An 18,345-nucleotide genomic window follows, 5' to 3' on the forward strand; every position below is an offset into this window, starting at 1 on the left:
AAACTTTTTGTAGAAAGAACTGAAGGATCTCCAACTCCCGGTCTGAAAGTAGGATTCAAATCCTAGGCCTATCTTTACACACCACTCTTTACCAATTGAAGTTTAGAAACGGTTAAGTACAAGCAGTGGCTGTGGTTTATTATAAATCTTTAAAACAGAAAACTTCCCCTGTATTTTAAGAACTGGTCCTTTTAGGTCAGAAGACAATTTGTAATATTTAGTAGATAAATGCTAAGCGAGGGACCCACCATTTTTAAAGTTTTTCAGTTTCCATGTATGCCTAGGACTTGCAATCATTTTTGTAACTATTTTTCATGTTGTTAAAGTCTTGAACGTTAAGCAAATAGGAATCTGAAAGCAAAGAGAAATAATAAATAGAAAACAATTCTATAAACCTGTCAATTGCATGGGTGGTTTCTACATATCTCTGTCCTCCCTTGATTTGGTTTTCATTTGATTATCTGTATCAGACAAGGCTTAACATCATTACTTTTGCTGCTAATAAATCCTTAGCTATGAAAAAGCAGCCTGCTCTCTCTGTTTGCATGTTTACAGCCTTAGAATTGGGCCCAACTTTTATGTTGTTTTCTTTGCCTTTACAATATGATTCTAGGATAGCATCATATAAACAATTCTTGAGATACAGTTTTGAAGAATTGTGTGGCTCTATCTGCAATAATTCTAACCTTGCAAAGCTGACCTGAAAGTAAATCTGTATGTGTTAATAATCTCAGAAATCTGTATGTGTTAATATTCTTCCGTGTTTATTAGTCAATCTATAAGTTAATGCTAAACCAACCTTTCTGTGTTCTTCCAGTAATTTTAGTGTTACTTAAATATAAGAAATAAATATATCTTAATATGGGTAGCCCTGTTTGTGAATGTGCGTCAGAGACAAAAACTGTTTTAAAGGACCAATAATTAAAATCAATTCAAGTTATATTTGTCATATATCTTTTTTTCCTACAAAGCAACTCCCATCTTAGGATCTCAGAGGTTTATAGCTAATAATTATATTTTATACTAGTGATGCAACATAATGATTATCGTGACTTATATAGGTGGAACAACTAATGTTTAAACCAGTTGATGGGTGACTTACCGAAATATATCGCACCCGAGCTGTAGATTCAACAGAACTAATATAGGGCCTTAATCCCCAAACTCTTTGACCATCAGAAAACTAAAATCTCCCCCGTAGTCTTTTTTATATTGCTTTACTTTTTAAAAACATTTTTACATATCTAGTATATCTTTAAATTTGTTCATTTTATTTCTTGCTTCAATAGTCTTTGGAGGATTTTTAAGGAAAAAAATTTGTTAATGTACCAGATTAGGCACATTGCGATGCCCTGCAATTAAGGGAAATGTATATAAAATATGACTAAATAATGAGCACGTAGATACACGGTACACATAAATCTTAGCTTCGTATCACCCTTACCACTGTTCTTACGTTTTTCTCTATAGCAGCTTTAGTTGTTTCACAGGATTATTATTTTCCAATTTTCAGCTCACTTGACTTCATGCTTTGCAGGTCAATTTCTTCTTGAAGAAGCTCGCCTCATAGAAGCAGCTGAGATGGCAAAAAAAGCGGCTGAACTGGATAGCACGGAGTTTGATGTGGTCTTCAATGCTGCCCACATGCTCAGGTTAGTTTTTGCTACTGTGCCTGAGAAGACCAACACTGTAGCTTTATTCTTATTAAATTAATATAATATAATTAAATCAATAATACTAATTCCCCTTATATGTCACCTTATTCCATATTCTAAAAGTGAATTATGCTGCTTAACCATGTTAAAATCAGTCAGGACTATTTAATTCATTATAGTTTATGCGCATAGTACATAGGGTATATGAACTTTTAGGACTCTGAAAATTATTCAGGCCCCTTTTCTCTTTCCTTCAAAAATTATTGGCCATAAAATACAAAAGGAAAATTGCAAAACTGAAATTAGTAACTGTCTAATTAAATGTTTCCAAGACAGAACATTATGTCAGTTAGTCAACTGCATCTCAATATTTGTGTTTTTGTATTAATTATATTGAATGGGTCATGTGGGTACATTTTATTACGCTTGGTAGTAGAGAGGATTATCAAATATAAATATACTTAAGGCCTAGCAAATTCTCAAAATGGCCCTATAATTAGCACTGTTGCTATGTGTTAAAACAATATGTTTTTAGACCATTAGTGCATCTGTTTTCAGAAAGACTATTTTGAAGGCTAATTACAATAATAGCAAAACAAAAGGCAGATGAAAGTTTTTTGTGTGAATATAAAATGAAAGTGAATGCATTAAAGGAGGATGTTTTTAAGAAACTCGAATGATTTATACAGTTGTTTAAAAAGCATTGTTTGTTCTGTTAGCCATACGTATACCCCTTCGCACATGCTGTTACCTGAATTTCACTCTATTAAATCTCCACATAAATGCTTCCTTAGGTGACATTCACACTATGGGCTCTGAACTTGGCTTCTAGGGGCAAGTTTCTAATTATGTAGATTACTCTTACATGGGAAGAAAAATAGCAGAGAATTGGTCCACATTTGGATGGTTTTAAAACATGGACTTTTTGACAAAAGTAGAGGAACATTTAAAAAAAATTTTTTTTGAGATCATGGTAGATTTGCATGCAGTTAAGAAATAATACAGAGAGATCCCTGTACCACTTATCCAGTTTCCCCAGTGGTGATATCTTGTAGAACTACCATACAGGATCAAAACCAGTATTTTGATATTGATGCAGTCCACTGGTTTTATTGGGTTTCCCCAGTTTTAGTTGTACCCCTGTGTGTGTCTGTGTGTTTTTAGTTTTGTGCACTTTTATTACATGTATAGGTTGGTGTATCCATCACTCAGTCAAAATACAGACTATTTCCATCACCACAAGCATTGTTCGTATTCTCCTTTTATAATCACATACCCTCACCTACCCCTGTCCCCCAGGAACCAATATTTAAAGCAAGTTTTGTAAATTACCTTGGATTTATAATTTGAGATTATTACTGTAACTGTATCTTAGTGGTTTACTCCTTGGCTTTTAATAAGTTTTAAATAAGAAATTCGAAGTCTGTTTGAGAGGAAAGAGTGTACTGTGAGGTTTCAGTTGAATATCCTCATTCCATATCAATGCTTAGCGTTCCTAAAGCAGGTACCTACAAAGAGAAATCACGATTCAATAGACTATTGGTATATTTTAAAAATAAACTGTAGCCAGTTCGCAGGAACCTTCAATGGAAGGATAATTTTTTTTTTTTCCTGCAGTACGCGGGCCCCTCACTGTTGTGGCCTCTCCCGTGGCGGAGCACAGGCTCTGGACACGCAGGCTCAGCGGCCATGGCTCACGGGCCCAGCCGCTCCGCGGCATGTGGGATCTTCCCGGACCAGGGCACGAACCCATGTCCCCTCATCGGCAGGCGGACTCTCAACCACTGTGCCGCCAGGGAAGCCCTAGAAGGATAATTTTTAAAAGATACTTTAATTTGCATGAGAAGGTTAGGTGCTGTGTTGGGAAGAGGACTTTTTTGTTCTTCATGAATAAAACACTGTGCTTTTAGTTACAATAAACCATATAGAATGTGAATGCACAAGTTTCTAGAAACTAATTTATCTTAATCATAATAGATACTTTCATCAACAAGGCATTTTGCTGTATATTAAATCAGTATCTGAAATTCAAGGTCTACCAACGGAAACTTAGAAACTCGTTACAAGAACATTACAAAAAACATCCTTGTTAAATATATAGCTTGTAACTTTTCCTTAGTTACCATAGTGCTAGAAACCAGTGGAAAGTTTTTGTTATACATTGGCGACGTGGAAATCTTTAGGATTTATTTTTCAGAACATTCTCTCTAGCTTTCTACAGTCTGCATTCCTCATTAAGTTGCATTCAGTTAGCGCCTTCCTATCTTGATTGTGAGTATGACCACAGCAACCTGGTCATATCCTTATTCAACTTGGTGGCAGTACGTATGAATGTTTTTACTTATTTTTTTAGCTCTGTCAAATTCAACAATTTCTTGAATGCCTATTGTGCGAGCTGAACACCAGCCTCTTTCCTTATTAATCAAGAGCATGTAGGACTTTGTTTGCTAAAAAGAACAAAAAAGGTTATTGGTTTTCCCTTGAATGCAGCCTTATCAAAATGGTTAGCTGTCAAGATTTTGCTTATTCGGTGTTACATCTAACATTACCCTTGAGGCAGCCAAATTGTTGTAAATTGAGTTTGATATTAATTTTTTTCCTTCAAGAGCTCTGTTCTTTCCTAAGATATTTAGGAGACAAAATTGGCAAGGTTTGGTGATCAGTTCGATGGGAGGGAAAGGGCAGATGTCTCCCTGGCTGTGTCTTGGTTAGCTGGATCAATGGTTGACCTAATATACAAAATCATCAATTTAGGAAATGTTATAGTTCAAGATACAATTTGAAGCATACTTATTTAACTTCCCTTTCCTTGGGTAATTCCCAATGAATTAACACAAAGAATCTATTAATAAGGAAAAAACTGCTTATCACGAAAGCCAAAAAGAAAAAGGAAAAGAAAAATCATTCCGCCAGAAGAGACTAGTTTGGAAGAGCCCATCAAGGGGCAAATCTTTAACTTATTAGGACCTTCAAGAGGCTTGAAACTGGAGAAATGTCTAACAGATCCATTTTAATTCTCAGTAATGGAGAAAGATCTCTTTCTGTAGAATTAGAATATTTCTAATTCCTGTTGTCAAGGTGAGTCACAAGAACACTGTGTGAGGTAGAAGTATTAATGCTGTTCACCAAATATATTTGGCCTTCCCACTTCAAGAAACATAATAGGATTGCACTTTCCTGCCTTCTTCCAAGTTGAAGACCTTCCTGGGTCTTATTGGGTCGTTGAATGTGTGTGAACGTGATGCTTGTTATTTCTGAGCCCAAATTGTAAGAGTCAGTGCTTTTCCCTTTTTCTGACTTGGAAATTGTGGAAATAGATCCAGAAATAAGCAAAGGGAGACAAACTTCCCTTCTCACCTGCATTGGATAGGATGAATGAATGCAAAATAAATTTTGTCCTAATTCACTGAGATTCAGGATGTGTCTATTATTGCAGTGTAATCTAATAACCTATCCTAACTGATCAGAATATATCTGTGAAAATAAAATACATAGTTGGAAAGAGGACCCATATAACATGAGAAAAGATTAAGCAATTAATAGTATCTCTGAGTTTATAACTACAGTGGAGGCAATATAAAATTGATAGATTGAAATTTAAATAGAAATTATATATATTTTCCCAGAACTTAATGAAAAACACTAAAGACATGAAAATGATGACTGAAAGGATAAAAGATTGACGAATAGATTGAGAATAGTATATATACACTAGTAATTTTATTTATATATATATATATGTTTGTATAATTATATATAGTATACAACTATGTATATATAGTTATATATACCTATATAGTATATAGGTATTGTTTATGTAATATGTGATACTTTTGTCTCTGTATATATAAATATGTATATATAATTATGCTGTACTTATGTGTATGTAGTTAGATATGGCACATATACATATATAATTTTATTTGTTGTATAAATGTTAATATAAATAGAAAATTCCTGAAGGAGAACATAGCTCAGATGAGCAATTATCAACAAATAGAAAAAATTTCCAAGATAGGATGGAGGTCTTTAATCATCATTATTAAAACCAAAATTAATGAAAATAGATCTACTCCTAAACTTGTGTTCTTGCATGGGTCACGATTTTTAGTTGCAAACTAGAGAATCCACTCTTGCCAGTTTAAGCAGAAACAGGTTTTATTGTAGAGAATTCTGTAGCCCACAGACTCTCCCATAGGCTTGAGAGTGCTCTACATAGCCAGAAATAATTTCCACCACCTAGCTTTCCTTGGTGCTCAGCAGCTTTTAGAATCCAGAGCTCTGACACCATCACCCACAAGGAACCAAGAAGAATAAGCACCACATTCATTAGAAGATGAGTCTTCTGAGTGCAGCTGCCTACCCATTATACTTACTTCTGATTTTCATTCTCTTGAGGTTGCATCTGATTGATAGAATCTGAGTCATGTACTGATACCTTGGCTGGAAGAAAGTTGGAAGATGAGGAAATTTTCGGCTTCTGCCTTGTTTAGGAAGACAGGATGCACACTGTGGCTAATTACTAAATATATTTCCAGGGAGGGTGATCACAGATGTTGAAGGCCTCACATAATGAATGGTTGACTACATGTGTTGACATTTTTAGTACTTCAAATAAAATGGAAAAAGTACTGGATATTTCCAGATGAGAGCATTTAAAAAAAGCAGATTGGTTATCATCAAAGGAAAATATCAAAGGAATTTAAAATACTAAAACTCAGTAGAGTTATGTCTATAGAGTTGTGAGAGGAAAGTATTGAATCAATTATTCTGTTAGAAGCACTTTGTATGAATGGATTTATTCAGTGTTCTTCCAGACCTGGAAGCTAGAAAGCACGCAAAGGTATTTGACACCTGAGAGGAAATCTTGAGGCACTGAAAACAAATTTAACTCATTCACAGCATTCATGGGCTCTGGTGGAAAATTGTTTTTTTCTTTTATTTTCTTTTTTAAAATCCATTTACAGGGTAATGAAGGAAAAAAGGTAGCATTTATTCAAACATCTCCTGTCTACCTAGCACCGTATTTTGCATTGTATATGTCACCCTCTTAGTTATAATTTCACATATATGAAATAGACACTAATATTCCCGTTTTACAGATGAAGATGCTGAGGCTCAAAGAGAGTTGGTATTTCCCATACTTGGTAACGCTGGGATTTAAACTTAGCATATTCTTGCCAAGTATAATACTGTTTTCACTGTGTCACATTGGCTCCCTCATAGCTTTATAACTGAGTGATTACCTAGAAGCTGTGATTCCTGAATTTATTGATGGAAAAAGGATTTATAGAGAGTGACAGGTTTTCAAATGTATAAATCCTAAATAGTAAGATCCTTCCAGTATTATTACATTATCCCTTTGTGGTAAATTTTAGAAAGTAGGTATATAGTCATAGGAGAGAGAACTCCAAGTTTGTACTCTCAAAGGAACATTAAGTTTATAGACATACCGTCACGGTATATTGTCTGACGAAGGACACACTGCTGAGATAAGTGTGCAGTTTCCTTTTATCCAGGCCTAAGGGCCCAAGTTGTCACTGCTTCCTAAGGTAGTAAGGAAAGCAAAACTGTACTGTACCAACTGGTTCCCAATGCTTCCCTAATTTCTAGAGAGCAGAGTGAATATATGAGAAAAAATTATCTTTCAGTTTTCATTCTCAAATAATTTCACTGGAAATGACATAAAATAGATGTTCTTAAGGAATAAAGGAACAAAATCAGATTATTTTCTCAAAGCAGATTGTGAATGTACACACACACACACACACGCATACATACGTTGGATATTGGAGATATATATATATATCTCCAAGACCCTGTAAGTAATATACTTTCTTCTTTAGCACTTCCCAAATTACCAAAGACCGCTCAAAAAGTTATTGGGTTTTCTACTTATAAATTGTACATTACTGCCAAGTTTTGGTTAAGAGGGGCGTATTTCAACTAGGCTATAGTGGGATGTAAGGTCTTTAAAGCAAAGGGGTGTGGCAGATGAGGTTAAAGGTAGGTACCTTCCTACTCTGTGCCTTTCCAACATTAATGTTCATGTGAATCACCCAGGGATCTTGTTACATCACATGTTCTGATTTAGTATGTGTGGATGGTGCCTGAGGTTTTACGCTTCTAACAAGTCACAGGTGTTGCTTATGATGTTGGTTCTTGGACCACTCCTGCAAACAAGTTCTAGTTTGCCTTTCCTCTTGTAATCCCTCTCAAACCCTGCTCCCCACCCAAGCACTACTACTTGAACATAAGTAGTAATTTACTATATAGGAATATTATAGTGGACATTACCGATAGACATTTCCTTCCTTTTAATTTTTCCAGTACATTTCATTATGTAATCTTTCCAGATATAGGCTTAACCTGTCCTTAGCAGCCCTCAAAGATTTGAGGCCATGAAACAATGGGCTCAAATTCTTACAGGACATCAAGAAATATCTAACTTCAAGGACTCATTTTGTAAAACTTACACCATCAGCTTAGTCTTTTCCTCTGTTATTGCTACATTTCCACTATGCCTCTCTATCCTTTATATTTAGTATTGAGGCAGATGCCTACAGGTCTTGAAGCCATTTTTGATGTCTTGGTTGAGAAGTTTTCATTTAAGAAGCCTTGATGACCATAAATCATTTATTCTAGGAGTTTCATTACAAGGGATTTTTTCTACTCCATTATTTTTACATATATGTGACGCTGGTTTTGCTATTTTAAGATTTTCCATACATTTTTATGTCCTTGTTTATTTCAGTTCTACTTCTATTACTACTGTACAGTTTATCAACTAGAATTAAAATTTACCTCTGCTTTGAGTAACTTAAAGCTAAGTGTAAGTTTAGCAAGTTGGCAAGAACACAGGAAACATCAGCTACTGTTTCAGCTTACTTTCATGATACAGGAACAAACGGCTCTCTAGTTAAAAAAAAAAATCCTCATAAGTTATCCTTGAAAATGATCACCAAGAATTAAATAAAATATTGTCTTTCGTATGAGTCAAACAGTGGTTATCATCCATATTAAATAATTTTAATTCAAAACTGACAATTCACAACCATTAATAATTGTAGTTAAAGAGAGTCTTCTAAATGCTACTTGAGTTTTTATTTTTTATATTTTTTCAATTTAAAATTTACCAACCTTTAATTTTATAATTCTCACAGAATACATAAAAATGTAGGTAATTGCACATGATTCTTTTAATCAGAATCTCCTCAAACATTTTACGGGGTGTATTAAGTTGTTTCGTAACGTAATTGATTCCCAAATTTCTTTTACATATCTTTTCTTGTAAGAATATTGGGCCCTAAACCTGTGTTCCAAAAGATACTTTTATGTCATAAAATAATACCAAAGAGAAGAATTAGCTGTATGAAATATATTTCTATATTTTTTAACAGATGTGTTTCATAGTCCCATGTGCAAAAATGGAATTCTGTAGTAATCAAATGATGACATTTGTGTGTGACTTTTGTTACTATTTGTTTTCACTGTGAACCTACTTTTTCACTGATGGCAGAAAAACTGAATCTAAAGACTTTAAAAATATAATCGGGGGGCTTCCCTGGTGGCGCAGTGGTTGGGAGTCCGCCTGCCGGTGCAGGGGATGTGGGTTCGTGCCCCGGTCCGGGAAGATCCCACATGCCACGGAGCGGCTGGGCCCGTGAGCCATGGCCGCTGAGCCTGCGCGTCCGGAGCCTGTGCTCCGCGGCGGGAGGGGCCGCAGCAGTGAGAGGCCCACATACCGCAAAAAATAATAATAATAATAAAGATAAAATATAATCGGTGCAACCCAGTGATTTTTTCAGAAGTTAAGGTTTACTTCATAATCTAGTTTACAAATACCATCTGGCTTTTCTACCTCCTTACCTTTTGTGGCCCTGAGAGGCCACAGATAATATGCAGAGGGAGAGGGCCTTACATATGTGATGGACAGGAGTTAATAAGAAAGGAGCCACTGTATCAGTCTCCAGTTGATGTCTATTGTTGGCATGGTGATTTAATCTTTATTCTTTAGATAAGGGACATAATGTTGACTCAGGGTGACATGTTAGATGAGGGTAGTCACCCATCTGGACCCAGTGTAGTTTCCTGGTAAGAGTAATTTTTCTTACCATCTCATTCCTGGCTTTTGTAAAGTATATTGTGGCCAGAACACAAGGTTGTCTACATACGGCCTGGGAGATCTCTTGGCAGAGCCAACTACTTTGCCCTTTACTCACCTTCTGAGTCTTCTACTTGGACACGCGGGAAACTTACGGTCCCCTTCTCTGTCTAATTGTGACCACCGCCCCCTCAAAATAGGAGATTTGGGGGGTAATAAAGTTAAGTATCCAAATACTCTTCTTGCTTTTTCTCATTCCCTATTTCTTTGCCTTTCCCCTGAATCCCTACTCTTCCCCTCCTTTATGGGAGACGGTGAAGTACATGCGGCAAAATACTATAGTGCATTTCACTGTTCTTTTTTTTTTTTTTTTTTTTTGCGGTACGCGGGCCTCTCACTGTTGTGGCCTCTCCCGCTGCGGAGCACAGGCTCCGGACGCGCAGGCTCAGCGGCCATGGCTCACGGGCCCAGCCTCTCCGCGGCATGTGGGATCTTCCCGGACCGGGGCACAAACCCACGTCCCCTGCCTCGGCAGGCGGACTCTCAACCACTGCACCACCAGGGAAGCCCCTCACTGTTCGTTCTTAAAACTATCCTCTGCTCAGCTGGGTCTGGTGAAGTTCACTTCTATCAGTTTGGGAGTTAGAATTGGAAGGATGTAAAACCTGTCATTGCAAATATTCTCCATATTCTCCCCTTTTCTTTCTTTTTTTTTTTTTTTCATATTTTCCCCTTTTCAAATCTCATTCCTTACTTTAAATCATCGCTTTTAAGCATAATAATCAAGAAGCATGTTTTATTGCTTTCTTAGTATTTGATGTAAGAATTGTTGTGGTCATCTGCCACGGAGCAATGTACCACATGTCATTCTGATACATCCGGCGCTCACAAAGATAGCAGCATGATCCTGTGATTCAGATATTTTATTTTAGAGCCCTTGATTCTGAGCTCAACCACTTACCAGCTGCGTTGCCTTGGGGGACTGTCAGCTTCTCTAAGCCTCATTTTAACCATCTTTGAAATGTGGTTAATAATAGCAATAATAGCAATAGATTCATAATATTGTTGAAACTGGAAAATAGAGTAATCAATCCATGGAATTTTGTAAGTGATACACAGAGAATTTACTATCTCAAAAAGAAATAGTGAACAAAGAAAAGAAATATGGGCATTCAGGAAAAGTATATTTTATCAGCTTCTTTAAATAGTTTGATCCCAATAGTCTTTGGAACCTGAGTCCTGTAATCAATCTCTAACAATCCAGTGGTTGAGGTTCTAGGTTGTTTACTAGAATCCCCTAAGCAACTGGCAGGATATTGCTAATTTCCTCAGTTTTCAAATGCTGACTAATGGCTCAATCATTTTTGCATTAAGATTTATTAAGTACTCCCAGGATGCTTCTTGCAGAGGGGGGAGTATGCAATACAGCTTACGCCATAAAGTAGACATTGGACAGCTCCTCATGAGTTTTCTCTGTAGAGAGTAAAACAAGGATATACAGGAAGATCCAGTGGGTAGAACTGACATACTCTTTTCCCTACAGTTTTCCATGTGTTGCCATAAGTGCCTAGTAGTCAGTAAAATCCGTTTAATATTAGAAAAAAAGTCCTAGAGTCAAAATTAATTTTCACAGTTATATGACAAATATAATAAATTCTATTTGTATTTTCTTATTTCATTAGAATATCATCAATTCTACTTTTAGCTTAAGAAACTAAGTCTTCTAAACTAGATATTTCCTTTGGGAATTAAAAAGACTGAAAACAGTGAAGGCTTGAAAAACTAATAACCTTTTTAGGGGGAAAAAGCCTTTTTTCAATTGCATTGATTATTATTTTAAAGGCATTTTACCTAGTGAATTCCTGAGTTTCTTTTTTGATCCTTATCTACCTCCTGAATCTGAATGTCCATAAAGATGAATATTAATAGTCACCATATTTTCTATGTTAAACATTTATTGGTTGATCTTGCTTCAAAGTAACTTACTTCTTTGTAGAATTAAGTTACTCTAATTTCCTACTCCATGCCTTTTATTTTCCTCTGGAGAAAACCTTTCCAGGGCACGACCTAATGAATTCTGGTTCAAATTTCCAAATGAATCTGAACCAAAGTGATTCTATAGTTTGGTTTAGGGAACCTTCATTAAATACCCTAGCGAGAGAATTTTTACTGTTTCATACCAGACTGAAGTACTTTTCTTGACATATTGAAATTGAACTTCAACATTTATGAGAATATAAATTGCAACAGCACTTTGTAACATGTTGTAAGTCCAGTAGAGTCTTAAGTCAAGGACTTTTACTTTCTCTATAACCCCATTAAAAATAGCAGTGTTTCTAATTATTTTTCCTTTAAAAATTAGAAAAATATGTCCTGCTCTCCAGAGAAATGTTATCTTCACTTATTCCTGTAGTTTATATGGTTGCATGCCATATGTCTTTATAGTTTTTATGTGGCTTGACCAAAGTGCAAATTCAATTTTATAGGTATGGCTAGTTTGCCTTCTCTTTTAAAGAGAGAAGTAGTTTTCTAATTGAGAAAGTTAATTTTTGTTTCTTTATTCCTGACCTCTTTGCAATCGTCTTGTCTCCAAAGGTTCTTCACATCACAGTTTCAAGAGAAGTCTCCATTTTAACTGCAGGACCACACGGCTTTAACTACTATTGTTCACGCTATAGTTATCTGAAGTTGAATTTGTTCTTTTTCTATAGCATTTCTTTTCTACACAGATATGGTCACCAGACTACAGTGTAACCTGCAAGAGCTTCTAGCTTTTATTATCTACCATCTTGGAAGGTTTTCAGAAAGCAGCATGGCATGATCAAAAAGCATAATGTTTTGGGGCTTCCCTGGTGGCGCAGTGGTTGAGAGTCCGCCTGCCGATGCAGGGGACGCGGGTTCGTGCCCCGGTGTGGGAAGATCCCACATGGCGCGGAGCGGCTGGGCCCGTGAGCCATGGCCGCTGAGCCTGCGCGTCCGGAGCCTGTGCTCCGCAACGGGAGAGGCCACAACAGTGAGAGGCCCGCGTACCGCAAAAAAAAAAAAAAAAAGTAAAAAGCATAATGTTTTGATGGCTAATTGGCTGGGCTTCTTCGGGACTCGAGAGATTTGATTTCTTCTGTTAACCAATTGGCTGAACCAAGGAGTTTGCTGTGAATTGCAAGAATAGACAGTGCACAAACTTATCTATAAAGTTTAGTCTGCATCTTATTTGTATAAGTCACCTGTGCCACTCATGGTATTTGGTAGTAATTAAGAAAAACGGACTGTAGCTATTTGAAGGCTGTGGGAACTACAGAATTCACTATAGACTGGAAGACATAGCTTGAACTGGCAGGAAATAAAGTAGCCCCAGAGTCTTCCTGCAAAGAAGCAGGACATCCAATAGCAGTTCTTTACAGGAAGACTCTGACCAGGAGTTGCCTCCTGGTTGCCTCCACCACTGTCACTGTGAGCAAATTCTAGCCATCCTCTCATCTTTCTGTCATTTGCTCAGGAATCAAAGTCCTAGGCAAGAACATCCCGTTAGCTGAGGCTACATCATGTGCCCACCCTGGTGACGAGAGAGCAAAGAGAGGGAGAGGCTGGCCTTTCTTTTTTTTTTTTTTCTGGATAAACAACACACAATGGAAAGTTCCCCTCCTGGACTGTAAAGAAAGTAGCTTTCTAGATAGATTTTTTTTTCTAAAACCTGAAAATGTTTACTATTTTCATAAAATAAAAGCAACTAAATAGTAATCTTGACAGTTTATTTTTAAGAGTTAAGACTTTTCTAGGACATCATACTGAAGCAGGAGAACCCCAACCCTGTGACATACCATCTACATTAGCTTGGAAAAGGAAACTAACATTGCGAATTCCTAATGTGTACATTTAAAATAATGCCTACTGAGTAGGATTAGGTTGAGATATTTACAGTGCCTTAAAGATCATGACAAGTACATTGTGTGCGTTCAATTTTTACTGATCTTTTTTTGCTTAGTCACCTTATTATTTGATTGGCATGATTGTAATCTTTAAAAAGTTAATATTATTTTGCTACATAATGATTCTGTTCACCTCTCTGAAATTTTAAAATAAACGATTTTGTTTTTGTTTTTGTTTTCTTTAACAGGCAGGCTAGCCTCAATGAAGCCGCCGAGAAGTACTATGATCTGGCCGCCAAGCTGAGGCCTAATGTAAGTACCTTCCTAATGAGAAGTATTATTCAAAGGGATGGACTCACAGCATGTGAGAGTTTTAGACATAGAAGCCTTGTGATACTGGTGTTTTTCTCTCTGATCTCTTATTTTGTGTTAAATGGCTGATTCAACCATAAAATATGCCCGTCTCAAGCTTCTTTCTTTTTCCAGAGGTACAAATGCCTATTTACTACCGTGTGTGAAGCACCATACATTTTTATCATTTGAACACAGGTTTTAGCATTATTAGATATTTTGCATTTGGATGACTTTTAAAATGAGTTCTTTGAAAGTACTTTTGCTGTGGTGTTACATGCCTTTGGACTTCCTAACAACTCAATGGTTCTTATGTGTTGTCAAACCTCAAGCTGTGTGCCTCTTCCCTATTCCACAGTACTCATTTCTAGTAACTGTGCTTTTCAACTTTATCAAGTATTTTTTATTAGACTTTTTCCCTGGGTAGTCACACTTCCATAAATCAGATCGTTGCTATTGAAATAGAGAACCATTTACGAGAGAATAAGAACTGGTTTTGTATCGGTCTTCTCAGCACTTTTTTATTCACAGTACATCATTGAATTCCAGGGCATTGCTTTTATTCTCATCCACACTGCTCTGCATCACTCTGCAGCACTAAAACCTCTACCCTGCTCTCTGGATCTACGCCGTCTATTGAGAAATGTAATTTTCAAACAGTAATGAAAGTGCACGTGTGATGGGACTACAAATAATGGAATCAGTCCCATTTCTTTACAGTAACTCATCTATTGGACAAAGGTCTATAGAGTACCTGCTTTGTGATAGGATACAGAGATTTCATACCCTAAAAGACCACACAATGTAGCAGACAAGACTGAACATAATCAACTAATTGAAATACAGTGTGGAACAAGGGGAGGATTAATGCTTCCTGAAAGCAACCCACCCAGGAAGTAGCTTTTTTGATCAAGAGACTCAACCACATGTAACCTTAGCCCTTGAATCTAAATGTCCCAGTTTCATTAATTATGAGGTACTTTAAGAATCGGTAAGCTGTTTGCAACAGAAGAAAATAATTTAATAGTTGTAAAAAGAATAATAAGCATAAAATTTATTAAACACTTGTTTAAACAAGTGAATTCTCTCATTTATTTCTCACAACAACCCACAGATACTTCTGTGATCCTCATTCTGCTGAAGTTCAGAGAAATGAATAACTCACCCAGTATCACAACTAATAAGTGGAATCACATTGTAACCCAGGCTGTTGTGTGTATAAGAGAAAGCTTTATGGAAAAAAATGCAGTGGTATCTTAGAAAATGCAAGCCAGAAGTCTAGAAAAACAAAATAATAATGGTCCTGTCATTTATTCATTAAATATTTACTGAGCATCTGTTAAGTGCCAGACACTAGTCCAGGCACTGGATACACGCCAGTGAACAAAATTGACAAAAGAGTCTCTGCCCCTTGGGAGCATATAGTCTAGTGGTGAGGAGACAGAACAGAAGCAGATCAATAAAATATATAGTATGTCTGACAGCAGTAAGTGCTTTGGAGAAAAATGGAGCAGGAAAAGGAAATTAGAAGGTGCAGGGGGAGGTATGCAGGAGGCACAGATTTGTAAATGCCTGAGTTGGGCATCTTGTGTAGCATTTCTAAGAAAAGGGTTGGACTTGAGACCTTAAACTTATAAGTTCACTGAAGACAGAAATCAGGATTTTTTTGTCTGACTGACTGCCTTCCTTCCTTCCTTCCTTCCTTATCCTCCTTTCCTTTCCGTTCCTTTCCTTCCTTCCCTTCTTTGATTAATAGAATTGATTGATAGAATCAATAATAGAATGATTAATAGAATGATATAATGCTCTTACTATATATACTAAATGATGGTAAGTTCAACCTTTGTTCATTGAGTAGCAGTCCCTTGACTGTCACTTTTATTTTTGTTAAGTGGTTGATCAGGTGGCCGTCTTCAGCACATTGTAATGGATTAGGGAGAAAAGGGCTCTCTGACCTGACCTCAAAAATGAAAAAGAAAATGAGGCACCACAAGATTTAAACCTGACTTACAAGAGTATTTATTTTAAAGACTGGCCAAATCATAAAATCAATATTTAATCTCCAACTCGAAACCACTTTTTCTGAAACCCCAAAAAGTTTCTTCATAAACACGCCGCAGATTGCTTTTGAAAAATGCATTTATTCAAATGATATTTCTCTTATCTGGTAACAATAAATTAAGTATTTTATAGACTTGGATAAGATATGAAGTCTATATTTAACAATAAGAAAATGATGTTACAGTTGATGATCAACAGATGTGATCTTTCCCTAATCTGTTTTATGAATTGTGTTTGGTTTTCTGTACATAATTTGGTAAGTAAGATGCCACCAAGACAAGACTGATAAAATGTAAACCTTGACAATAACACAGGTTTGTATTCTGAAATGAAGAGACCTATTTAAACAATAGCCCCATGTCATGAATTATTAGCAGTTAGCATGTGATCTAAATTAAAACATCCATCTGACATTTATCTTGTTCAGAGCTGTTTATTCCCTTTGTCATAAAAACATTCTTTGTTATTTCTGTACTTACTAAATAAATTTCAGTTACCTGTTTATATGAGAACATGGTAAACAGACCTCAACTCTTATTGCCTGTTTAAGTAGTTTCACTATCTTTTCTATTTTTCTTGTCTACATGGTAACCTAATCTTATTCTTGTTTTTCATAAAGCATTTTCTTCTGTTGTTTAGTTTCAACTACAGCAGTCTGTAGCTGTATGTCGGGGTCCTCTGTGGATTTTTCAGCAGTGCTCATGTCAGATCATGACTATGTGAAGTAAAATTTTTTATTGCAACCCTGTGTACTACCCACTTACTATATTAAGAAGATTGCTGATTATCTGTGAGATGAATTCCTCTCTTAGTAAGATACCTATTCCATTTCTTCAGTATGTCCCATGATGAATTGCTTTATATTTTTTTCTTCTACGAAAGTCTTATTTTTCCATACAACTTACTTGAAAATTATTAATTGACTTTTAGGGTTATTCATATTCAAAGAATTCCAGTGACCAAATGCTAAAATAAAGAAATCTAAATTAGCAGAGGCATATAACTTTATTTATTTTTTAAATATCTTTATTGGAGTATAATTGCTCCACAAGGGTGTGTTAGTTTCTGCTGTATAACAAAGTGAATCAGCTATATGCATACATATATTCCCATATCTCCTCCCTCTTGCATCTCCCTCCCACCCTCCCTATCCCACCCCTCTAGGGGGTCACAAAGCACCGAGGAGCTAATCTCCCTGTGCTATGTGGCTGCTTCCCACTAGCTATCTATTTTACATTTGGTAGTGTATACATGTCAGTGCTAATCTCTTACTTTGTCCCAGCTTACCCTTCCCCGTCCCCATGCCCTCAAGTCCATTCTCTACATCTGCGTCTTTATTCCTGTCCTGCCCCTAGGTTCATCAGAACCATTTTTTTTTCAGATTCCATAAATATGTGTTAGCATATGGTATTTGTTTTCCTCCTTCTGACTTACTTCATTCTGTAAGACAGACTCTAGATCCATCCACCTCACTACAAATAACTCAATTTCATTTCTTTTTATGGCTGAGTAATATTCCATTGTATATATGTGCCACATCTTCTTTATCCATTCATCTGTCAGTGGACACCTAGGTTGCTTCCATGTCCTGGCTATTGTAAATAGAGCTGCAGTGAACATTGGGGTACATGACTCTTTTTGAATTATGGTTTTCTCAGGGGATATGCCCAGTGGTGGGATTGCTGGGTCGTATGGTAGTTCTATTTTTAGATTTTTAAGGAACCTCCATACTGTTCTCCGTAGTGGCTGTATCAATTTACATTCCCACCGACAGTGCAAGAGGGTTCCCTTTTCTCCACACCCTCTCCAGCATTTATTGTTTGTAGATTTTTTGATGATGGTAATTCTGACTGGTGTGAGGTGATACCTCATTGTAGTTTTGATTTACATTTCTCTGATGATTAGTGATGTTGAGCATCCTTTCATTTGTTTGTTGGCAGTCTGTGTATCTTCTTTGGAGAAATGTCTATTTAGATCTTCTGTCCATTTTTGGATTGGGTTGTTTGTTTTTTTGATATTAAGCTGCATGAGATGCTTGTATATTTTGGAGATTAATCCGTTGTCAGTTAGCAGGCACATATAACTTGAAATGTTAGACTCTGATATTGTTTCTTCATCAGGGATATTGAATACATCGTCATTTACTGAAGTGCACATTTAGAGAAATATATTTATTTAAGTGCACATTGAGAGAAACATTTTCGTAGTGGGAAAACTCTTTACCAAAATTGCCATTTTAATTTTTTCCGCTTTCAGTTTTCCATTTTTATAAATAAAATTGATCTTTCTGTGGAGGTTACTTTAAAAA

At 36.3% G+C, this 18,345-nt stretch overlaps 1 protein-coding gene across 5 annotated transcripts in view; it reads left to right on the forward strand.

Moving 5' to 3' along the window:
- Positions 1 to 18,345, forward strand: part of TMTC2 (transmembrane O-mannosyltransferase targeting cadherins 2) — an 862,038-nt gene that overhangs the window by 334,073 nt on the left and 509,620 nt on the right. For all 5 annotated transcript variants that reach the window (XR_010932514.1, XR_010932515.1, XR_010932516.1 and 2 more), the window contains 2 exons: positions 1,538 to 1,652; positions 13,874 to 13,937. Coding sequence is in view for 2 of the 5 variants with exons in the window: in XM_067697476.1 (XP_067553577.1) it covers positions 1,538 to 1,652; positions 13,874 to 13,937 (179 nt within the window). In the remaining 3 variants the exon portion in view is untranslated. The remainder of the gene's footprint in view (positions 1 to 1,537; positions 1,653 to 13,873; positions 13,938 to 18,345) is intronic.

This window comes from Pseudorca crassidens, chromosome 11, assembly GCF_039906515.1.
Source record: "Pseudorca crassidens isolate mPseCra1 chromosome 11, mPseCra1.hap1, whole genome shotgun sequence".
Classification (NCBI taxonomy): domain Eukaryota; kingdom Metazoa; phylum Chordata; class Mammalia; order Artiodactyla; family Delphinidae; genus Pseudorca; species Pseudorca crassidens.